Genomic DNA, 16,579 nt, shown 5'->3' with positions numbered 1-16,579 from the left:
AAGTACATAGAGGAAAACTATTTCTTCTGGCTGGAAAAATCAGCAATGATACATTAATTTATAGTTATCACTAAAAAGGGGGTGAGGAAGCATTTTGCTTCCTCACCCCCTTTTTAGTGATAACAAGTGCATCAGAATAGGCAGAAAATTAAACTTTATGTTTTTTCTATTAGGAGACTATATTGTGAAATTTGATCTCAATGACTGGGATGGTGGAATACGCTACGCCCAGTATAGAAATTTCAGAGTTCAAAATGAGCAGGTGAGGACTAATTAATGACTGGGATGAGCAAATGTACTGATGTATCCTTTGCTTTTATTTTAATCTATAATGTTGTACCAGTTTACATGGGTACACTAGAAACATGCTTTTAGATTGGACTTGTTTCCCCTATAACCTTTTTACAAGCTTTGAAAAAGAGAAAATGCTGTCAACTTCATTCGTGGTTAGATTAACTTTTCTTTAATTCTCTTAAGCAACGTGAGTGTCGCTGGCTTGACCAGCATTTTTATTGTCCATCCTTAATTGCCCTTGAGAGGATGGTGGTAAGCTGCCTTCTTGAACTGTTGAAGTCCATGTGGTGTTGTTATGAAGGGAGTTCCAGGATTTTGACCCAGCAGTGATGGAACAACGATATAATTTTAAGTCAGGATGGTGTGTTCATCACAGGGCAACTCGCAAGTGATGGTGTTCCCATGCATCTGCGACTCTTGTCCTTTTTGTGGAGAGGCCGGTGTTGGATTGGGGTGAACAAGATGAGGGATCACATGACACCAGGTTATTTGAAATCACCCAGGTGGAGGAGCACATCATTAAAAAAAATTAATTTATGCTTTATTTTCCTTCCACAGAACTTATACCAGTTAAGTTTTGGTGAGTATTCTGGAACTGCAGGAGACTCATTGAGTGGTACATATCATCCAGAGGTTGCATGGTGGGCCAATCACAATGGTATGAGGTTCAGCACAAAGGACAGGGACAATGACCGTTATGATGGCAACTGCGCAAAAGAAGATAAAGGTGGATGGTGGTTTAACAGGTTTGTGAAAGATCAATTCTCCAGGTTTTACGGTCGTTGCTCTTTAAAAGGGATGATTTCCATCGATTAAAGCAATGTCCATGCTACAATCAAAATTAATTTTGCAATAGACAAATACTCGAGCCAGAGTTTCATTTGGAACTTGGGAGTTTAATGTCTGGATGTAAGCTGGAGGTTCATTACTCCATTTTGATTTCTTACGGCTAAACTGTGAAAATGAATGTAATTTTGCACAGAAAATGATACCCGAGGTATTCAATCGGGTGAAGATGTCTGCAGAATTTAAGGCACTGTCATGATTTAAACTGCTGCTTATTTTTCAAATTGTCATTCAGCAACCACTGATATATTTTCATGCATGTTATTTCTCATCTTTGAGGAGGAAAAAATTAGCATGGCCCACAGAAACAATTAGAACGGAAAATTATTGGCCTGTTGTACAACATTTATTGCTGATTGAAATATTTCCAAACTCACCTGATGAAGGGGCAGCACTTGGAAAGCTCGTGCTACAAATAAACCTGTTGGACTTTAACCTGGTGTTGTGAGACTTCTTACTAAATCCAAACTTAAATAGACCATTGAGAAATAATTGGATTTGCAATGGCAATGGTAAAACCACCATAACAATATTAATCCAACTTTGGACAGAACTGTGTCTTTTAGGCAAAAGAAAAGTTAAAACAAAAAAAAAATGTTCATTAGCAAAAAATTGGCCTTCTAGTGTGCATCTCAGTTGAAATCTATTAAAATATCACCAGCATGGCACAAATGAGCATTTGGCAGATATGGTAGCATAATGGTTATGGAACTAGACTAGCAACCCAGAGATAATGGAGTAAAAATTAGTCAGGTGTCAGGTTCAGAAATACCATTCAGAGGCAGTGAAATCCCCAACCAGAAGGCCTGAAGCTGGTTCCAAAATGGGTCTTCAATTTTATTTCAATAACTTGGTTAGAAACATAAAAACATAGAAAAACTACAGCACACAACAGGCCCTTCGGCCCCACAAGATGTGCCGAACATATCCCTACCTTTTAGGCCTACCTATAACCCTCCATCCTATTAAGTCTCATGTACTCATCCAGGAGTCTCTTAAAAGACCCTATTGAGTTTGCCTCCACCACCACTGACGGCAGCCGATTCCACTCGCCCTCTGTGTGAAAAACTTCCCCCTAACATTTCCCCCGTGCCTACCCCCCAGCACCTTAAACCTGTGTCCTCTCGTAGCAGCCATTTCCACCCTGGGAAAAAGCCTTGAGAGTCCACCCGATCTATGCCTCTCAACATCTTATATACATCTATTAGGTCTCCTCTCATCCTACGTCTCTCCAAGGAGAAAAGACCGAGCTCCCTCAGCCTATCCTTGTAAGGCATGCCACTCAATCCAGGCAACATCCTTGTAAATCTCCTCTGCACCCTTTTAATCTTTTCCACATCCTTCCTTTAATGAGGTTGAGCTACTGGCATTTGACTCTCAGGAAAGTGCCAGAAGAGTGTGGATGTGTGCAGGGGGGGGTGGGATGAAAATGTGTGGTGGGAATTGGCGGCAACTAAAAGGAGCTGAGCCAGAAGCTCCTCCTCCTACTTCACCTGTGTTGTCTACATCTGAAAACTTTCATTTAAGCAGATCTCTACCAACAGGATAAAGATTGAAGTTTCTCAAGGTTCAGCGGCAGATTCTTGGTATAAGTTCATCGTGATGGCAGGAAATTCACTGGGCTTAGGTACATCAGGTCTTTGCTAGGACCATAATATTCCCTTTGTTTGCTCAAAACATGGCTAAGGTCTGGGAATTTCCCTGGCGTCCATATCGCTAAGTACCCTGTATATTGGGATGAACCTGGTTACAGATGTTCTCAATGATGAATGTGGAACCCAGCTCTTAAAACTTCTGCTTTGACAACCCTGTGGTCATGTAATGTCACCACCTATCACCGAAAATTATCTTGTGTCCCCCATGTCAAAGCCTTTCCTCCACCTGCTTAACCACTACCCCATACTGCAACCAACCAGTATTCACTAATTCAACTGTCACAAGAACAAAAGATTAAAGGAAAACACAGGAGAAAAAAGAGATTAACGCAGAACTCTAGAAGAACACAAGGAGAGAAACAAGTGACATCAAAGATAAAAACAGGAAACAAAACAAAGCATAATGGAATTTAGCTGTTATTATTGCAAATAATTTCATAGACTATGTTAATTTGAAATACAGATTGGATTAGCATTAGTCAACAAAAATAACATGTTTGATGTGCAAGCTTGTACTGTATTTACAGATAAGTTCACTGCAAGAAATGATCATTCATTATTTTTTAAACAATGTGTAACTTTGATTTTTGTAGATGTCACTCTGCCAACCTGAATGGGCATTATTACAAGAGAGGAGCTTTTACTTCAAAGACAGATGATGGAATTGTTTGGTATACTTGGCATGGGTGGTGGTATTCACTGAAATCCACAGTCATGAAGATTAGACCTTCTGAATTTGTACCAAGTACAGAATGAGTGTTCCTATCCTTCATTCACTTACTTTAAATGTGTATTATTATACTAATTAATTACTTCATTAATACCTAATGCAGCATCTCATCATACAGAATTATAATCCATTCAGTGTACTGCACTATTGTTTCTTTGCCGTGTTTCTGGAATGAGTAATGGTAAAATATAATGCAGTCCATTTACTCCTTTGCATTAGAAGCTTTATATGTTTGGATTATAACATTTGGATGGTCACAAAGCGAAAGTGACTCATTACTCACGATAATAAGAATGATTTTGGGGCTTAAATATGTATTAAATGCAATGCATACGGTATGTTATCACTATTTCTGAAATATGTTTTCTTAAATACACGTGAAGCCAAAACAAACCATGCCATTTTGTTACTTAAACTGTGCATGGATTTTGTCCTCAGCATTTAGATTCAACAGTTCTGTTTTTATCCTGTCTTTATCTCGTGTATTAAGCTTTTGAGTGCCACCTTATCAAATGCCTTTAGGTAATCCAAGTATGTTACATATACTAATTCCCCTTCATCTCCCCTATACTTTCTCAAAAAGACTTCAATAAATTTGTCAAACAGGATTTCCTTTTCAAAATCATGCTGACTTGTTCTAGTCATACTGTTTTACTAAGTACATTGTTTAAGTGCTCCTTAACAATAGATTCCAGCATTTTCACAAAGACTGATGTCTGCCTAGCTGATCTGTACTTCCCTGTTTTCTCTCTCCCTTCTTTCTTGAAAAGCAACGTAACATTGCTAACTCCCAATCCACTGGGATCATTCCAGAATCAAGGGTATTTTGGAAAATCATAGCAAGCGTATCCACCATTTTTGCAGATATTCCTTTTAGAATCTCAGAATGGGGGCCTTCAAGTCCTGGGGATTTGTCAATTGCTTTTTCTCTGCTGATTTTAATTACCTTAATTTCCTCACTCTTATTAATCTCTTGGTTGCTCTCTATTTCTGGTATGTAACTTGTGTCTTCTGCTTTGAAGACACATAAAATATTTGTTCAATGTCTCTGCCATTTCTTCATTCCCCATGACAATTTATTCTGTTTTTGCTGCAAAGGGATAACCATTTACTTTAATTATTCACTTGTGTTTTACATATTTCTAAAACCTATTAGAATCTGTTTTCATGTTCATATTTATTCTCCTATTCTATTTTTTCCTCATCAGCTTTTTGGTGTCTCCCTCTTGTCCCATCGCTCAAAATCCATATCTCCCACACCAATCTGAGTCACACATTTAACTCTGATCCTATTTATCCTGTGCCAATTTGCTCTTGGCTCAGATAGTAATCCAGCAAAGAAGAGTTGTCAAGCACCATTACATCACTGCAATCCTATCACCTCATTCATGCAGAAGCACACAGTTCCCCACACACAATGAATTCCAGGCTAATGTTAAGATGGCTGGATACCCATATCATGACATTTACCAATGCTTTATAGTCAGAAACTGAGCATTTCTCAGCTGGAGATAATTAACACCAAAAGTATTTTGGCCATGACACATAAAAACATTGGCTGTGATTTATTTTTGATTTATTGTCCCATGTATTGGTATACATAGAACAGTACAGCACAGAACAGGCCCTTCGGCCCACGATGTTGTGCCGAGCTTTATCTGAAACCCAGATCAAGCTATTTCCTCCCTATCATCCCGAAGTACTCCATGTGCCTATCCAATAGCTTCTTAAATGTTCCTAAAGTTTCTGACTCCACTATCCCTGCAGGCAGTCCATTCCACACCCCAACCACTCTCTGAGTAAAAAACCTACCTCGGACATCCTTCCTATATCTCCCACCATGAACCCTATAGTTATGCCCCCTTGTAATAGCTCCATCCACCCGAGGAAATAGTCTTTGAACGTTCACTCTATCTATCCCCTTCATCATTTTATAAATCTCTATCAAGTCTCCTCTCAACCCCCTCCGCTCCAAAGAGAAAAGCCCAAGTTCCCTCAACCTTTCCTCATAAGACCTACCCTCCAAACCAGGCAGCATCCTGGTAAATCTCCTTTGCAATCTTTCCAGTGTCTCCACATCCTTCTTGTAGTGAGGTGACCAGAACTGCACACAATATTCCAAATGTGGTCTCACCAAGGTCCTGTACAGTTGCAGCATAACCCCACGGCTCTTAAACTCAAACCCCCTGTTAATGAACGCCAACACACTATAGGCCTTCTTCACGGCTCTATCCACTTGAGTGGCAACCTTCAGAGATCTATGGATATGAACCCCAAGATCTCTCTGTTCCTCCACATTCTTCAGAACCCTACCTTTGACCCTGTAATCCACATTTAAATTTGTCCTACCAAAATGAATCACCTCGCATTTGTCAGGGTTAAACTCCATTTGCCATTTTTCAGCCCAGCTCTGCATCCTATCTATATCTCTTTGCAGCCTACAACAGCCCTCCACCTCATCTACTACTCCACCAATCTTGGTGTCATCAGCAAATTTACTGATCCACCCTTCAGCCCCCTCCTCCAAGTCATTTATAAAAATGACAAATAGCAGAGGACCAAGCACTGATCCCTGTGGCACTCTGCTGGTAACCGGTTTCCAGTCCAAAAACTTTCCATCCACCACCACCCTCTGTCTTCTGTTAGATAGCCAGTTACCTATCCAATCGGCCAAACTTCCCTCTATCCCACACATCCTTACTTTCTTCATAAGCCGACTGTGGGGGACTTTATCAAACGCTTTACTAAAATCCATGTATATGACATCAACTGCACTACCTTCATCTACACACTTAGTTACCTCCTTAAAAAATTCTATCAAATTTGTGAGGCAAGACTTGCCCTTCACAAATCCGTGCTGACTAACCCGGATTAAGCTGCATCTTTCTAAATGGTCGTAAATCCTATCCCGAAGGACCTTTTCCATCAACTTACCGACCACCGATGTAAGACTAACCGGCCTATAATTACCAGGGTCATTTCTATTCCCTTTCTTAAACAGAGGAACCACATTCGCCACTCTCCAGTCCTCTGGCACCACCCCCGTGGACAGTGAGGATGCAAAGATCAATGCCAAAGGCTCTGCTATCTCATCCCTTGCCTCCCAAAGAATCCTAGGATATATTTCATCAGGCCCAGGGGACTTATCAACTTTCAGTTTATTCAAAATTGCTAGTACATCCTCCCTCCGAACATCTACTTCCTCCAGCCTATCAGCCTGTGACACCATCTCTTCCTCAAAAACATGGTCCCTCTCCTTGGTGAACACCGAAGAAAAGTATTCATTCATCACCTTTCCTATCTCTTCTGACTCCATGCACAAATTCCCACTGCCGTCCTTGACCGGCCCCAGCCTCACCCTGGTCATTCTTTTATTCCTCACATAAGAATAAAAAGCCTTGGGGTTTTCCTTGATCCGACCCGCCAAGGACTTCTCATGCCCCCTCCTAGCTCTCCTAAGCCCCTTTTTCAGCTCATTTCTTGCGAACTTGTAACCCTCCATCGAGCCAACTGAACCTTGTTTTCTCAACCTAACATACGCTTCCTTCTTCCTCTTGACGAGACATTCCACCTCTTTCACTCGGCCATTTCCTCTCTGCCTGGCAGGGACATACCTATCAAGGACACGCAGTATTTGTTCCTTGAAAAAGTTCCACTTATCATTAGTGCCTTTGCCTGACAATTTTTGTTCCCATCCTATGCTTCCTAATACCCGCCTGATTGCATCATAATTACCTCTCCCCCAATTGTAAACTATGCCCTGCCGTATGGCCCTCTCCCTCTCCATTGCAATAACAAAAGACACCGAATTGTGGTCACTATCTCCAAAGTGCTCTTCCACAACCAAATCCAACACTTGGCCTGGCTCATTTCCCATTACCAAATCCAATGTGGCCCCACCTCTTGTCGGCTTATCCACATATTGTGTCAGGAACCCTTCCTGCACACACTGCACAAAAACTGCCCCATCCGAACTATTCGACCTATAAAGGTTCCAATCAATATTTGGAAGGTTAAAGTCCCCCATGACAACTACCCTGTGACCTCCACACCTATCCATAATCTGCTTAGCAATTTCTTGCTCCACATCTCTATTACTATTTGGGGGCCTATAGTAAACTCCCAACAACGTGACCGCTCCTTTCCCATTCCTAACCTCAGCCCATATTACCTCTGTAGGCAGATCCCCTTCAAAATGCCTTTCTGCAGCCGTTACACTCTCCTTGATTAACAGTGCCACTCCTCCACCTCTTTTACCAGCTACCCTACACTTACTGAAACATCTATACCCCGGAACTTCCAACAACCATTCCTGTCCCTGTTCTACCCATGTCTCCGTAATGGCCACAACATTGTAGTCCCAAGTGCCAATCCACGCCCCAAGTTCACCTACCTTATTTCGGATGCTCCTTGCATTGAAGTAGACACACTTCAACCCACCTTCTTGTCTGCTGGTACCCACCTTTGACCATGATACCCTTCCCAGTACCTCACTACACTCACTGACCTCTGGACTACAACTCCTTTTCCCATCCCCCTGACAAATTATTTTATATCCCCCCGAAGAGCCGTAGCAAATTTCCCTCCCAGGATATTGGTGCCCTTCTGGTTCAGGTGCACCCTGTCCTGTTGGTACAGGTCCCACCTTCCCCAGAAAGTGTTCCAATTATCCACATAGCTGAAACCCTCCCTCCTACACCATCCCTGCATCCATGTGTTTAACTGCACTCTCACCCTGTTCCTCAACTCGCTATCCCGTGGCACCGGCAACATACCAGAGATGACCACCTGTTTTGTCCTGGCTCTCAGCTTCCACCCAAGCTCCCTGAATTCCTGTTTTAAATCCCCGTCCCCTCTCTTACCTATGTCTTTGGTGCCGACGTGCACCACGACTTGTGACTGTTCCCCCTCCCCCTTTAGAATCCTGAAGACACGGTCGGAGATGTCACGGACCCTGGCATCCGGGAGGCAACATACCATCCGTGAGTCTCTCTTGTTGCCACAGAACCTCCTATCTATCCCTCTAACAAACGAGTCCCCAATAACTATAGCTCTACCGCTCTCCCCTTTCCCTTCTGAGCCACAGGGACGGACTCAGCGCTGGCGATCTGGTCACTGCGGCTTACCATTGGTAGGTCGCCCTCCTCACCTGTATCCAAAGTGGAATACTTGTTGCTAAGGGGAACGACCACAGGGGATCCCCGCACCGACTGCTTCCTCCCAGCCCCTCTCACTGTCACCCATCTATTTTCATTCCCTGAGCAACTATATAGTGTGTTGGAGTCTGTATAGTATACAGTGAAAAGTATTTTTCTTGCACACTATACAAAGCATACCATTCATAAAGTACATGCAGGAGAAGGAAAGGAGAAGGTGCAGAATGTAATGTTACAGTCATAGCTAGGGTGTAGAGAAAGATCAACTTAAGGCGAGGTAGGTCCATGCAAAAGTCTGACAGCAGCAGGGAAGTAACTGTTCTTGAGTCGGTTGGTATGTGACCTCAGACTTTTGCATCTTTTTTCAGATGGAAGGTGGTGGAAGAGAGTATGGCCAGGCTGCGTGGGATCAAGGATCCCATGCACCCTACAAAAGGTTCAGGGAACTAGGTAATGTTAGAAATCTAGAAGAGTATACGACTAGTAGGAAGGAACTAAAGAGGGAAATTAGAAGAGCCAGGAGGGGACATGAGAAGGCCTTGGCAGACATGATAAAGGAAAACCCCAAGGCATTCTACAAGTATGTGAAGAGCAAGAGGATATGTGAAGGAGTAGCACCTATCAAATGTGACGGTGGGAAAGTCTGTATTGAACCGGTTGAAATAGCAGAGGTACTCAATGAATACTTTGCTTCAGTATTCACAGTGGAAAAGGATCTTGGTAGTTGCAGTGCATGCTTGCAGTGGACTGAGAAGATTGGGCATGTGGGCATTAGGAAAGAGGATGTGTTGGAGCTGTTGAAAAGCATCAAGTTAGATAAATCGCCGGGACCGGATGGGATGTACCCCAGGTTACTGTGGGAGGTGAGGGAAGAGATTGCTGATCCTCTGGTGATGATCTTTGCATCATCAATGGAGATGGGAGAGGTTCCGGAGGATTGGAGGATGGAGGATGTGGTTCCGTTGTTCAAGAAAGGGAGAAGAGATAGCCCAGGAAATTATAGACCGGTGAGTCTAACCTCAGTGGTAGGTAAGTTGATGGAGAAGATCCTGACAGGCAGGATTTATGAACATTTGGAAAAGAATAGTATGATCAGAAGTAGCCAGCATGGCTTTGTCCGAGGCAGATCATGCCTTACGAGTCTGATTGAGTTTTTTGAAGATGTGACGAGAGGGGGGGGGGGGAAAGAGCGGTAGATGTCGTTTATATGGATTTCAGTAAGGCGTTTGATAAGGTGCCCCATGCAAGGCTTATGGAGAAATTGAAGGGGCATGGGATACAAGGAGACATTGCTTTGTGGATTCAGAACTGTCTTGCCCACAGAAGGCAAAGAGTGGTTGTAGATGAGTCTTTTTCAGCATGGAGGTCGGTCACCAGTGGGGTGCCCCAGGGATCTGTTCTGGGACCCTTGCTTTTTGTGATTTTTATAAATGACCTGGATGAGGAAGTGGAAGGATGGGTTGGCAAGTTTGCTGATGACACAAAGGTTGGAGGTGTTGTGGATAGTGTAGAGGGATGTCAGCAGTTTCAACGAGACACAGATAAGATGCATGACTGGGCAGAGAAGTGGCAGATGGACTTCAACCCAGATAAGTGCATGGTGGTTCATTTTGGCAGGTCGAATAGGATGCAAGAATATAATATTAAAGGTAAGACGCTTGGCAGTGTGGAAGAACAGAGGGATCTTGGGGTCCGGGTTCATAGGATGCTCAAAGCGGCGTCGCAGGTAGAGGCTGTGGTTAAGAAGGCGTATGGAAAACTGGCCTTCATCAATAGAGGAATTGAGTTTAGAAATCGGGAGATAATGGTGCAGCTGTATAGGACCCTGGTCAGACCCCACCTGGAGTACTGTGCCCAGTTCTGGTCGCCTCATTACAGAAAGGATGTGGAAGCCATAGAACGGATGCAGAGGAGATTTACGAGGATGTTGCCGGGATTAAGTGGTCTGCCTTATGAGGATAGGTTGAGAGAGCTATTCTCCTTGGAGAGGCGAAGGATGAGAGGTGACCTGATAGAGGTGTATAAGATGTTGAGAGGTATTGATAGAGTGGATTCTCAGAGGCTTTTACCCAGGGCTGAAATGGTTGTCACGAGAGGCCACAGGTTTAGGGTGCCGGGGAGTAGGTATAGAGATGTTAGGGGTAAGTTTTTCACTCAGAGGATGGTGGGTGCATGGAATCGGCTGCCGGTAGTGGTGGTGGAAGCGGATTCGATTGAGTCTTCTAAGAGACTTTTGGATAGGTTCATGGAGGTTAGTAAGATAGAGGGTTATAGATGAGCCTAGAAAGTAAGGAAATTGTTCGGCGCAACTTGTGGGCCGAAGGGCCGGTTTGTGCTGTAGCTTTTCTATGTTTCTATGTTCTATTATGCTGGTGGCTTTTCTGAGGCAGCGGGAAGTGTAAACAGAGTCAATGGACGGGAGGCTGGTTTGCGTGATGGACTGGGCTACGTTCACACCCTTTGTAGTTTCTTGCGATCTTGATCAGAGCAGGAGCCATACCAAGCTGTAATACATCCAGAAAGCATGCTTTCTCTGCTGCATCTGTAAATGTTGGAGAGAGTCATAGTGGACCCAGACGTACTCTTTTCCACCTTCTTCCGTCAAGAAGATACAAAAGTCTGAGGACACGTACCAACCAACTCAAGAACAGCTTTAAATGGACCTACTTCATAATAACTTGATCTTTCTCAACACCCTAGCTATGACTGTAGCACTACATTTTGCATTCTCTATGTACGATATGCTTTGACAGTATAGCGTACAAGAAAAAATACTTTTCACTGTACACTAATACATGTGACAATAATAAATCAAATCTACAACTTGTAAATCACAAGTGATGGGAAAAGGGAGATTTGAGATGTGAAAAGCATTAGGTATGAGCATACTATAAGCTTTGATGGTTTCAGCTCTGATGTTGGCCAGAGCTTCAGCAAAGGATGTCCACTAATGGCCCAAAGTGGTGGAACAGCAGGAAGACAGTGGTTAAGGAGAAACACTGTCACTTGATTTCACATACTTACAAGCATTAGCTCAGGTACTGACATTGCACGCAATTGAGAGCTTACACGAAAGGCTCTAATATCCAGGATCCAGCTCAATTCACATGGTGGAAAACCGCTTCTGGTTATCATTGTTATGAATCTTAGATGGGCTAGTCAAGGATGAAAGCAAATTTTTGCGGATGCTGGAATCCGGGCTAGTCAAGGGTCTGGACTTACAGATGAATTGGAGGCAAGGCTGTTGGTAAACTTTGGCCATTCTTGAATATCAAGCTAACTATATACAATGCAGACTTAGCATGAGGGTGTACATAGAAATCTTCTGCTTTGTCATGTGATTTTACTGATGGAGACTATATATTTAGATATTTAACATGAACCCTGTATGCTACACCATTCACTGTTCTGTCTCCTTCATGGAGATAACAACATGCAGCTGTATCTGTCCCTTGCGAGTTAGGTATTACTGCCTCTGTTTATGCCTCATATGTCAGTGAATGTTGTTGTATGATTGGTGACGTGGCTGACCTGGTTGAACAGCTGCTGGTATGTGCAAGCTGAGAGATGTAGTGAGACAGTGCTATGTATATGAGGTGAAACTATGAATATTAATTAGGAGTTGTGATTGATAGAGATTGTCGACAGTTGAGTGAAGAGGCAGTGGTATATTGAGCAGTGTGTGAGGCAAGGGGATATGGCATTTGCAGATATTGATCAACTTCTAGTCGCACTGCATTTAGATCTTTGGGACAAGACTGCTGCCAGTAATTTCCACAACTAATTGCTTCCACCGCCTTGCACAGTTTGTACCGAGGACCTCTTGGCCCGTTAGTGACAAGTATTGAAGAGTATAAGGGGTGTCAGAGTAGTGTTAAAAGAGAAATCAGGAGGGCAAAAAGGGGGCACGAGATTGTTTTGGCAGATAAGGCAAAGGAGAATGCAAAGAGCTTCTACAAATACATAAAGAGCAAATGAGTAACAAAGGGAGAGAGTAGGGCCTCTTAAGGCTCAACAAGGTCATCTATGTATGGATCCACAAGAGATGGGCGAGATCCTAAATGAATATTTCTAATCAGTATTTACTGTTGAGAAAAAACATGGATGTTAAGGAACTTGGGGAAATAAATAGTGATGTCTTGAGGAGTGTACATCATATAGAGAAGGTGGTGCTGGAAGTCTTAAAGCGCATCAAGGTAGATAAATCCCCGGGACCTGATGAAGTGTATCCTAGGACATCGTGGGAGGCTAGGGAGGAAATTGTGGGTCCCCTAGCCGAGATATTTGAATCATCGATAGTCACAGGTGAGGTGCCTGAAGATTGGAGTGTGGCAAATGTCGTGCCTTGGTTTAAAAAAGGGCTGCAAGGAAAAGCTTAGGAACTACAAGCCAGTGAGCCTCACATCTGTGGTGGGTAAGTTGTTGGAAGGTATTTTGAGAGACAGGGTCTACAAGCATTTAGAGATGCAAGGACTGATTAGGGACAGTCAGCATGGCTTTGTGAGTGGAAAATCATGTCTCTCAAATTTGATTGAGTTTTTTGAAGGGGTAACCAAAAAGGTGGATGAGGGCAGTGCAGTTGATGTTGTCTACATGGACTTTAGCAAGGCCTTTGACAAGGTACTGCATGGTAGGTTGTTGCATAAAGTTAAATCTCCCGGGATCCAGGGTGAGATATCTAAATGGATACAAAATTGGCTTCTTGACAGAATGTGGAGAAGCTGGTGTTGGACTGGGGTAAGCACAGTAAGACTCACAATACCAGGTTAAAGTCCAACAGGTTTATTTGGTAGCACAAGCCACCAGCTTTCGGAGCACTGCTCCTTCATCAGGCGAGTGGGAGTTCTGTTCACAAACAGGGCATATAAAGACACAAACTCATTTTACAAAATAATGGTTGGAATGCAAGTCTTTACAGGTAATCAAGTCTTAAAGGTACAATGATAGTGTGACATGAATCCAAAATCCCGGTTGAGGCTGTCCTCATGTGTGCAGAACTTAGCTATCAGTTTCTGCTCAGCGATTCTGCGCTGTCATGAAGGCCGCCTTGGAGAACGCTTACCCGAAGATCAGAGGCTGAATGCCCGTGACTGCTGAAGTGTTCCGTCAGTAAGAGAACACTCCTGCCTGGTGATTTTATGAGGAGTGTTCATTCATCTGTTGTCGTAGTGCCAGCATAGCCTCCCCAACGTACCATGCCTCGGGACATCCTTTCCTGCAGCCTCAACCGGGATCTTGGGTTCATGACACACTATAAGTAACCCCCACGACTTGCCTGGGCTTGCAAAATCTCACTAACTGTTCTGACTGGAGAAAATACACATCTGTTTATAGAACATAGAAAGCCACAGCACAAACAGGCCCTTCGGCCCACAAGTTGCGCCGATCACATCCCCACCTCTAGGCCTATCTATAGCCCTCAATCCCATTAAATCCCATGTACTCATCCAGAAGTCTCTTAAAAGACCCCAACGAGTTTGCCTCCACCACCACCGACGTCAGCCGATTCCACTCACCCACCACCCTCTGAGTGAAAAACTTACCCCTGACATCTCCTCTGTACCTACCCCCCAGCACCTTAAACCTGTGTCCTCTCGTAGCAACCATTTCAGCCCTTGGAAATAGCCTCTGAGAGTCTACCCTATCCAGACCTCTCAACATCTTGTAAACCTCTATCAGGTCACCTCTCATCCTTCGTCTCTCCAGGGAGAAGAGACCAAGCTCCCTCAACCTATCCTCATAAGGCATGCCCCCCAATCCAGGCAACATCCTTGTAAATCTCCTCTGCACCCTTTCAATGGCTTCAACATCTTTCCTGTAATGAGGTGACCAGAACTGCGTGCAGTACTCCAAGTGGGGTCTAACCAGGGTCCTATAAAGCTGCAGCATTATCTCCCGACTCCTAAACTCAATCCCTCGATTAATGAAGGCCAGTACGCCGTACACCTTCTTGACCGCATCCTCCACCTGCGAGGCCGATTTAAGAGTCCTATGGACCCGGACCCTAAGGTCCTTCTGATCCTCTACACTGCTAAGAATGGTACCCTTCATATTATACTGCTGCTTCATCCCATTGGATCTGCCAAAATGGATCACCACACACTTATCCGGGTTGAAGTCCATCTGCCACTTCTCCGCCCAGTCTTGCATTCTATCTATGTCTCGCTGCAACTTCTGACATCCCTCCAAACTATCCACAGCACCACCTACCTTGGTGTCGTCAGCAAACTTACCAACCCATCCCTCCACTTCCTCATCCAGGTCATTTATGAAAATGACAAACAGCAAGGGTCCCAGAACAGATCCCTGGGGCACTCCACTGGTCACTGACCTCCATGCAGAGAAAGACCCCTCCACAGCCACTCTCTGCCTTCTGCAGGCAAGCCAGTTCTGGATCCACAAGGCAACAGCCCCTTGGATCCCATGCCCTCTCACTTTCTCAAGAAGTCTTGCATGGGGGACCTTATCGAACGCCTTGCTGAAGTCCATATAGACCACATCCACCGCTCTTCCTTCGTCAATGTGTTTGGTCACATTTTCAAAGAACTCAACCAGGCTCGTAAGGCACGACCTGCCCTTGACAAAGCCGTGCTGACTACTTTTGATCATACTAAACTTCTCTAGATGATCATAAATCCTGTCTCTCAGGATCCTCTCCATCAACTTACCAACCACTGAGGTTAGACTCACCGGTCGGTAATTTCCCGGGCTGTCCCTGTTCCCTTTCTTGAATATAGGGACCACATCTGCAATCCTCCAATCCTCCGGAACCTCTCCCGTCTCCATCGACGATGCAAAGATCATCGCCAAAGGCTCCGCAATCTCCTCCCTCGCCTCCCACAGTAACCTGGGGTACATCCCATCCGGTCCCGGCGACTTACCAACCTTGATGCCATTCAATAGTTCCAACACATCCTCTTTCTTTATGTCCACATGCTCGATCCTTTCTGTCCACCGCAAACCAGCAGTACAACCACCCAGATCCCTTTCCACCGTGAATACCGAGGTAAAGTATTCATTAAGCAGCTCCGCCATTTCTAACGGTTCCGCACAAACTTTTCCCCCTTCACCTTTTAAGGGTCCTATGCCTTCACATCTCATCCTTTTACTCTTGACATATTTGTAGAAAGCCTTGGGATTCTCCTTAATCTTACCCGCCAAGGCCTTCTCATGACCCCTTCTCGCTCTCCTAATTTCCTTCTTAAGCTCCTTCCTACATCCCGTATACTCCTCTAAATCCTTAACACCTCCTAGCTCTCTGAACCTTCTGTACGCCTCTCTTTTCTTATTCACCAGGTTCATCACAACCTTCGTGCACCACGGTTCCCGTACCCTACCAACACCCCCCTGTCTCATCGGAACGTTGTCATGCAGAGCTCCAGACAAACATTCCTTGAAAATCCTCCACTCTCCTTCGGTACTTTTCCCCAAGAATGCCTCCTTCCAATTTACCCGTCTAATTTCCTCCCTGATGACACTGTATTTCCCTTTACTCCAGAGAAACACTTTCCTAGCCTGCCTGATCCTATCTCTTTCCAATGCTATCGTGAAGGAGATAGAATTATGATCGCTATCCCCAAGATGCTCACCCACCGAGAGATCCTCCACCTGTCCAGGTTCATTAGCCAGCACCAGATCAAGTACAGCCTCTCCTCTAGTAGGCTTATCCACATACTGTTTAACCCTCTCTCCACTCACATTGTCTGTATCTTTAAGACTTGATTACCTGTAAAGACTCACATTCCAACCATTATTTTGTAATAATGGCGGCACGGTAGCACAGTGGTTAGCACTGCTGCTTCACAGCTCCAGCGTCCCGGGTTCGATTCCCGGCTCAGGTCACTGTCTGTGTGGAGCTTGCACATTCTCCTCGTGTCTGCGTGGGTTTCCTCCGGGTG

General features: G+C 44.3%; 1 protein-coding gene across 1 annotated transcript in view; it reads left to right on the top strand.

The window, feature by feature from the left end:
- Positions 1-4,133, top strand: part of fgl1 (fibrinogen-like 1) — a 35,474-nt gene extending 31,341 nt beyond the window's left edge. Inside the window, exons 6-8 of the mRNA XM_078217794.1 lie at positions 174-262; positions 853-1,040; positions 3,389-4,133. Coding sequence (XP_078073920.1) covers positions 174-262; positions 853-1,040; positions 3,389-3,551 — 440 coding nt within the window. The 3' untranslated portion in view covers positions 3,552-4,133. The remainder of the gene's footprint in view (positions 1-173; positions 263-852; positions 1,041-3,388) is intronic.
- Positions 4,134-16,579: the final 12,446 nt, after the last annotated feature.

The sequence above is a fragment of the Mustelus asterias genome, chromosome 1 (genome assembly GCF_964213995.1).
Source record: "Mustelus asterias chromosome 1, sMusAst1.hap1.1, whole genome shotgun sequence".
NCBI lineage: Eukaryota > Metazoa > Chordata > Chondrichthyes > Carcharhiniformes > Triakidae > Mustelus > Mustelus asterias.
The sequence above is the reverse complement of the archived record's forward strand: the minus strand, read 5'-3'. Positions and strand labels throughout refer to the sequence as shown.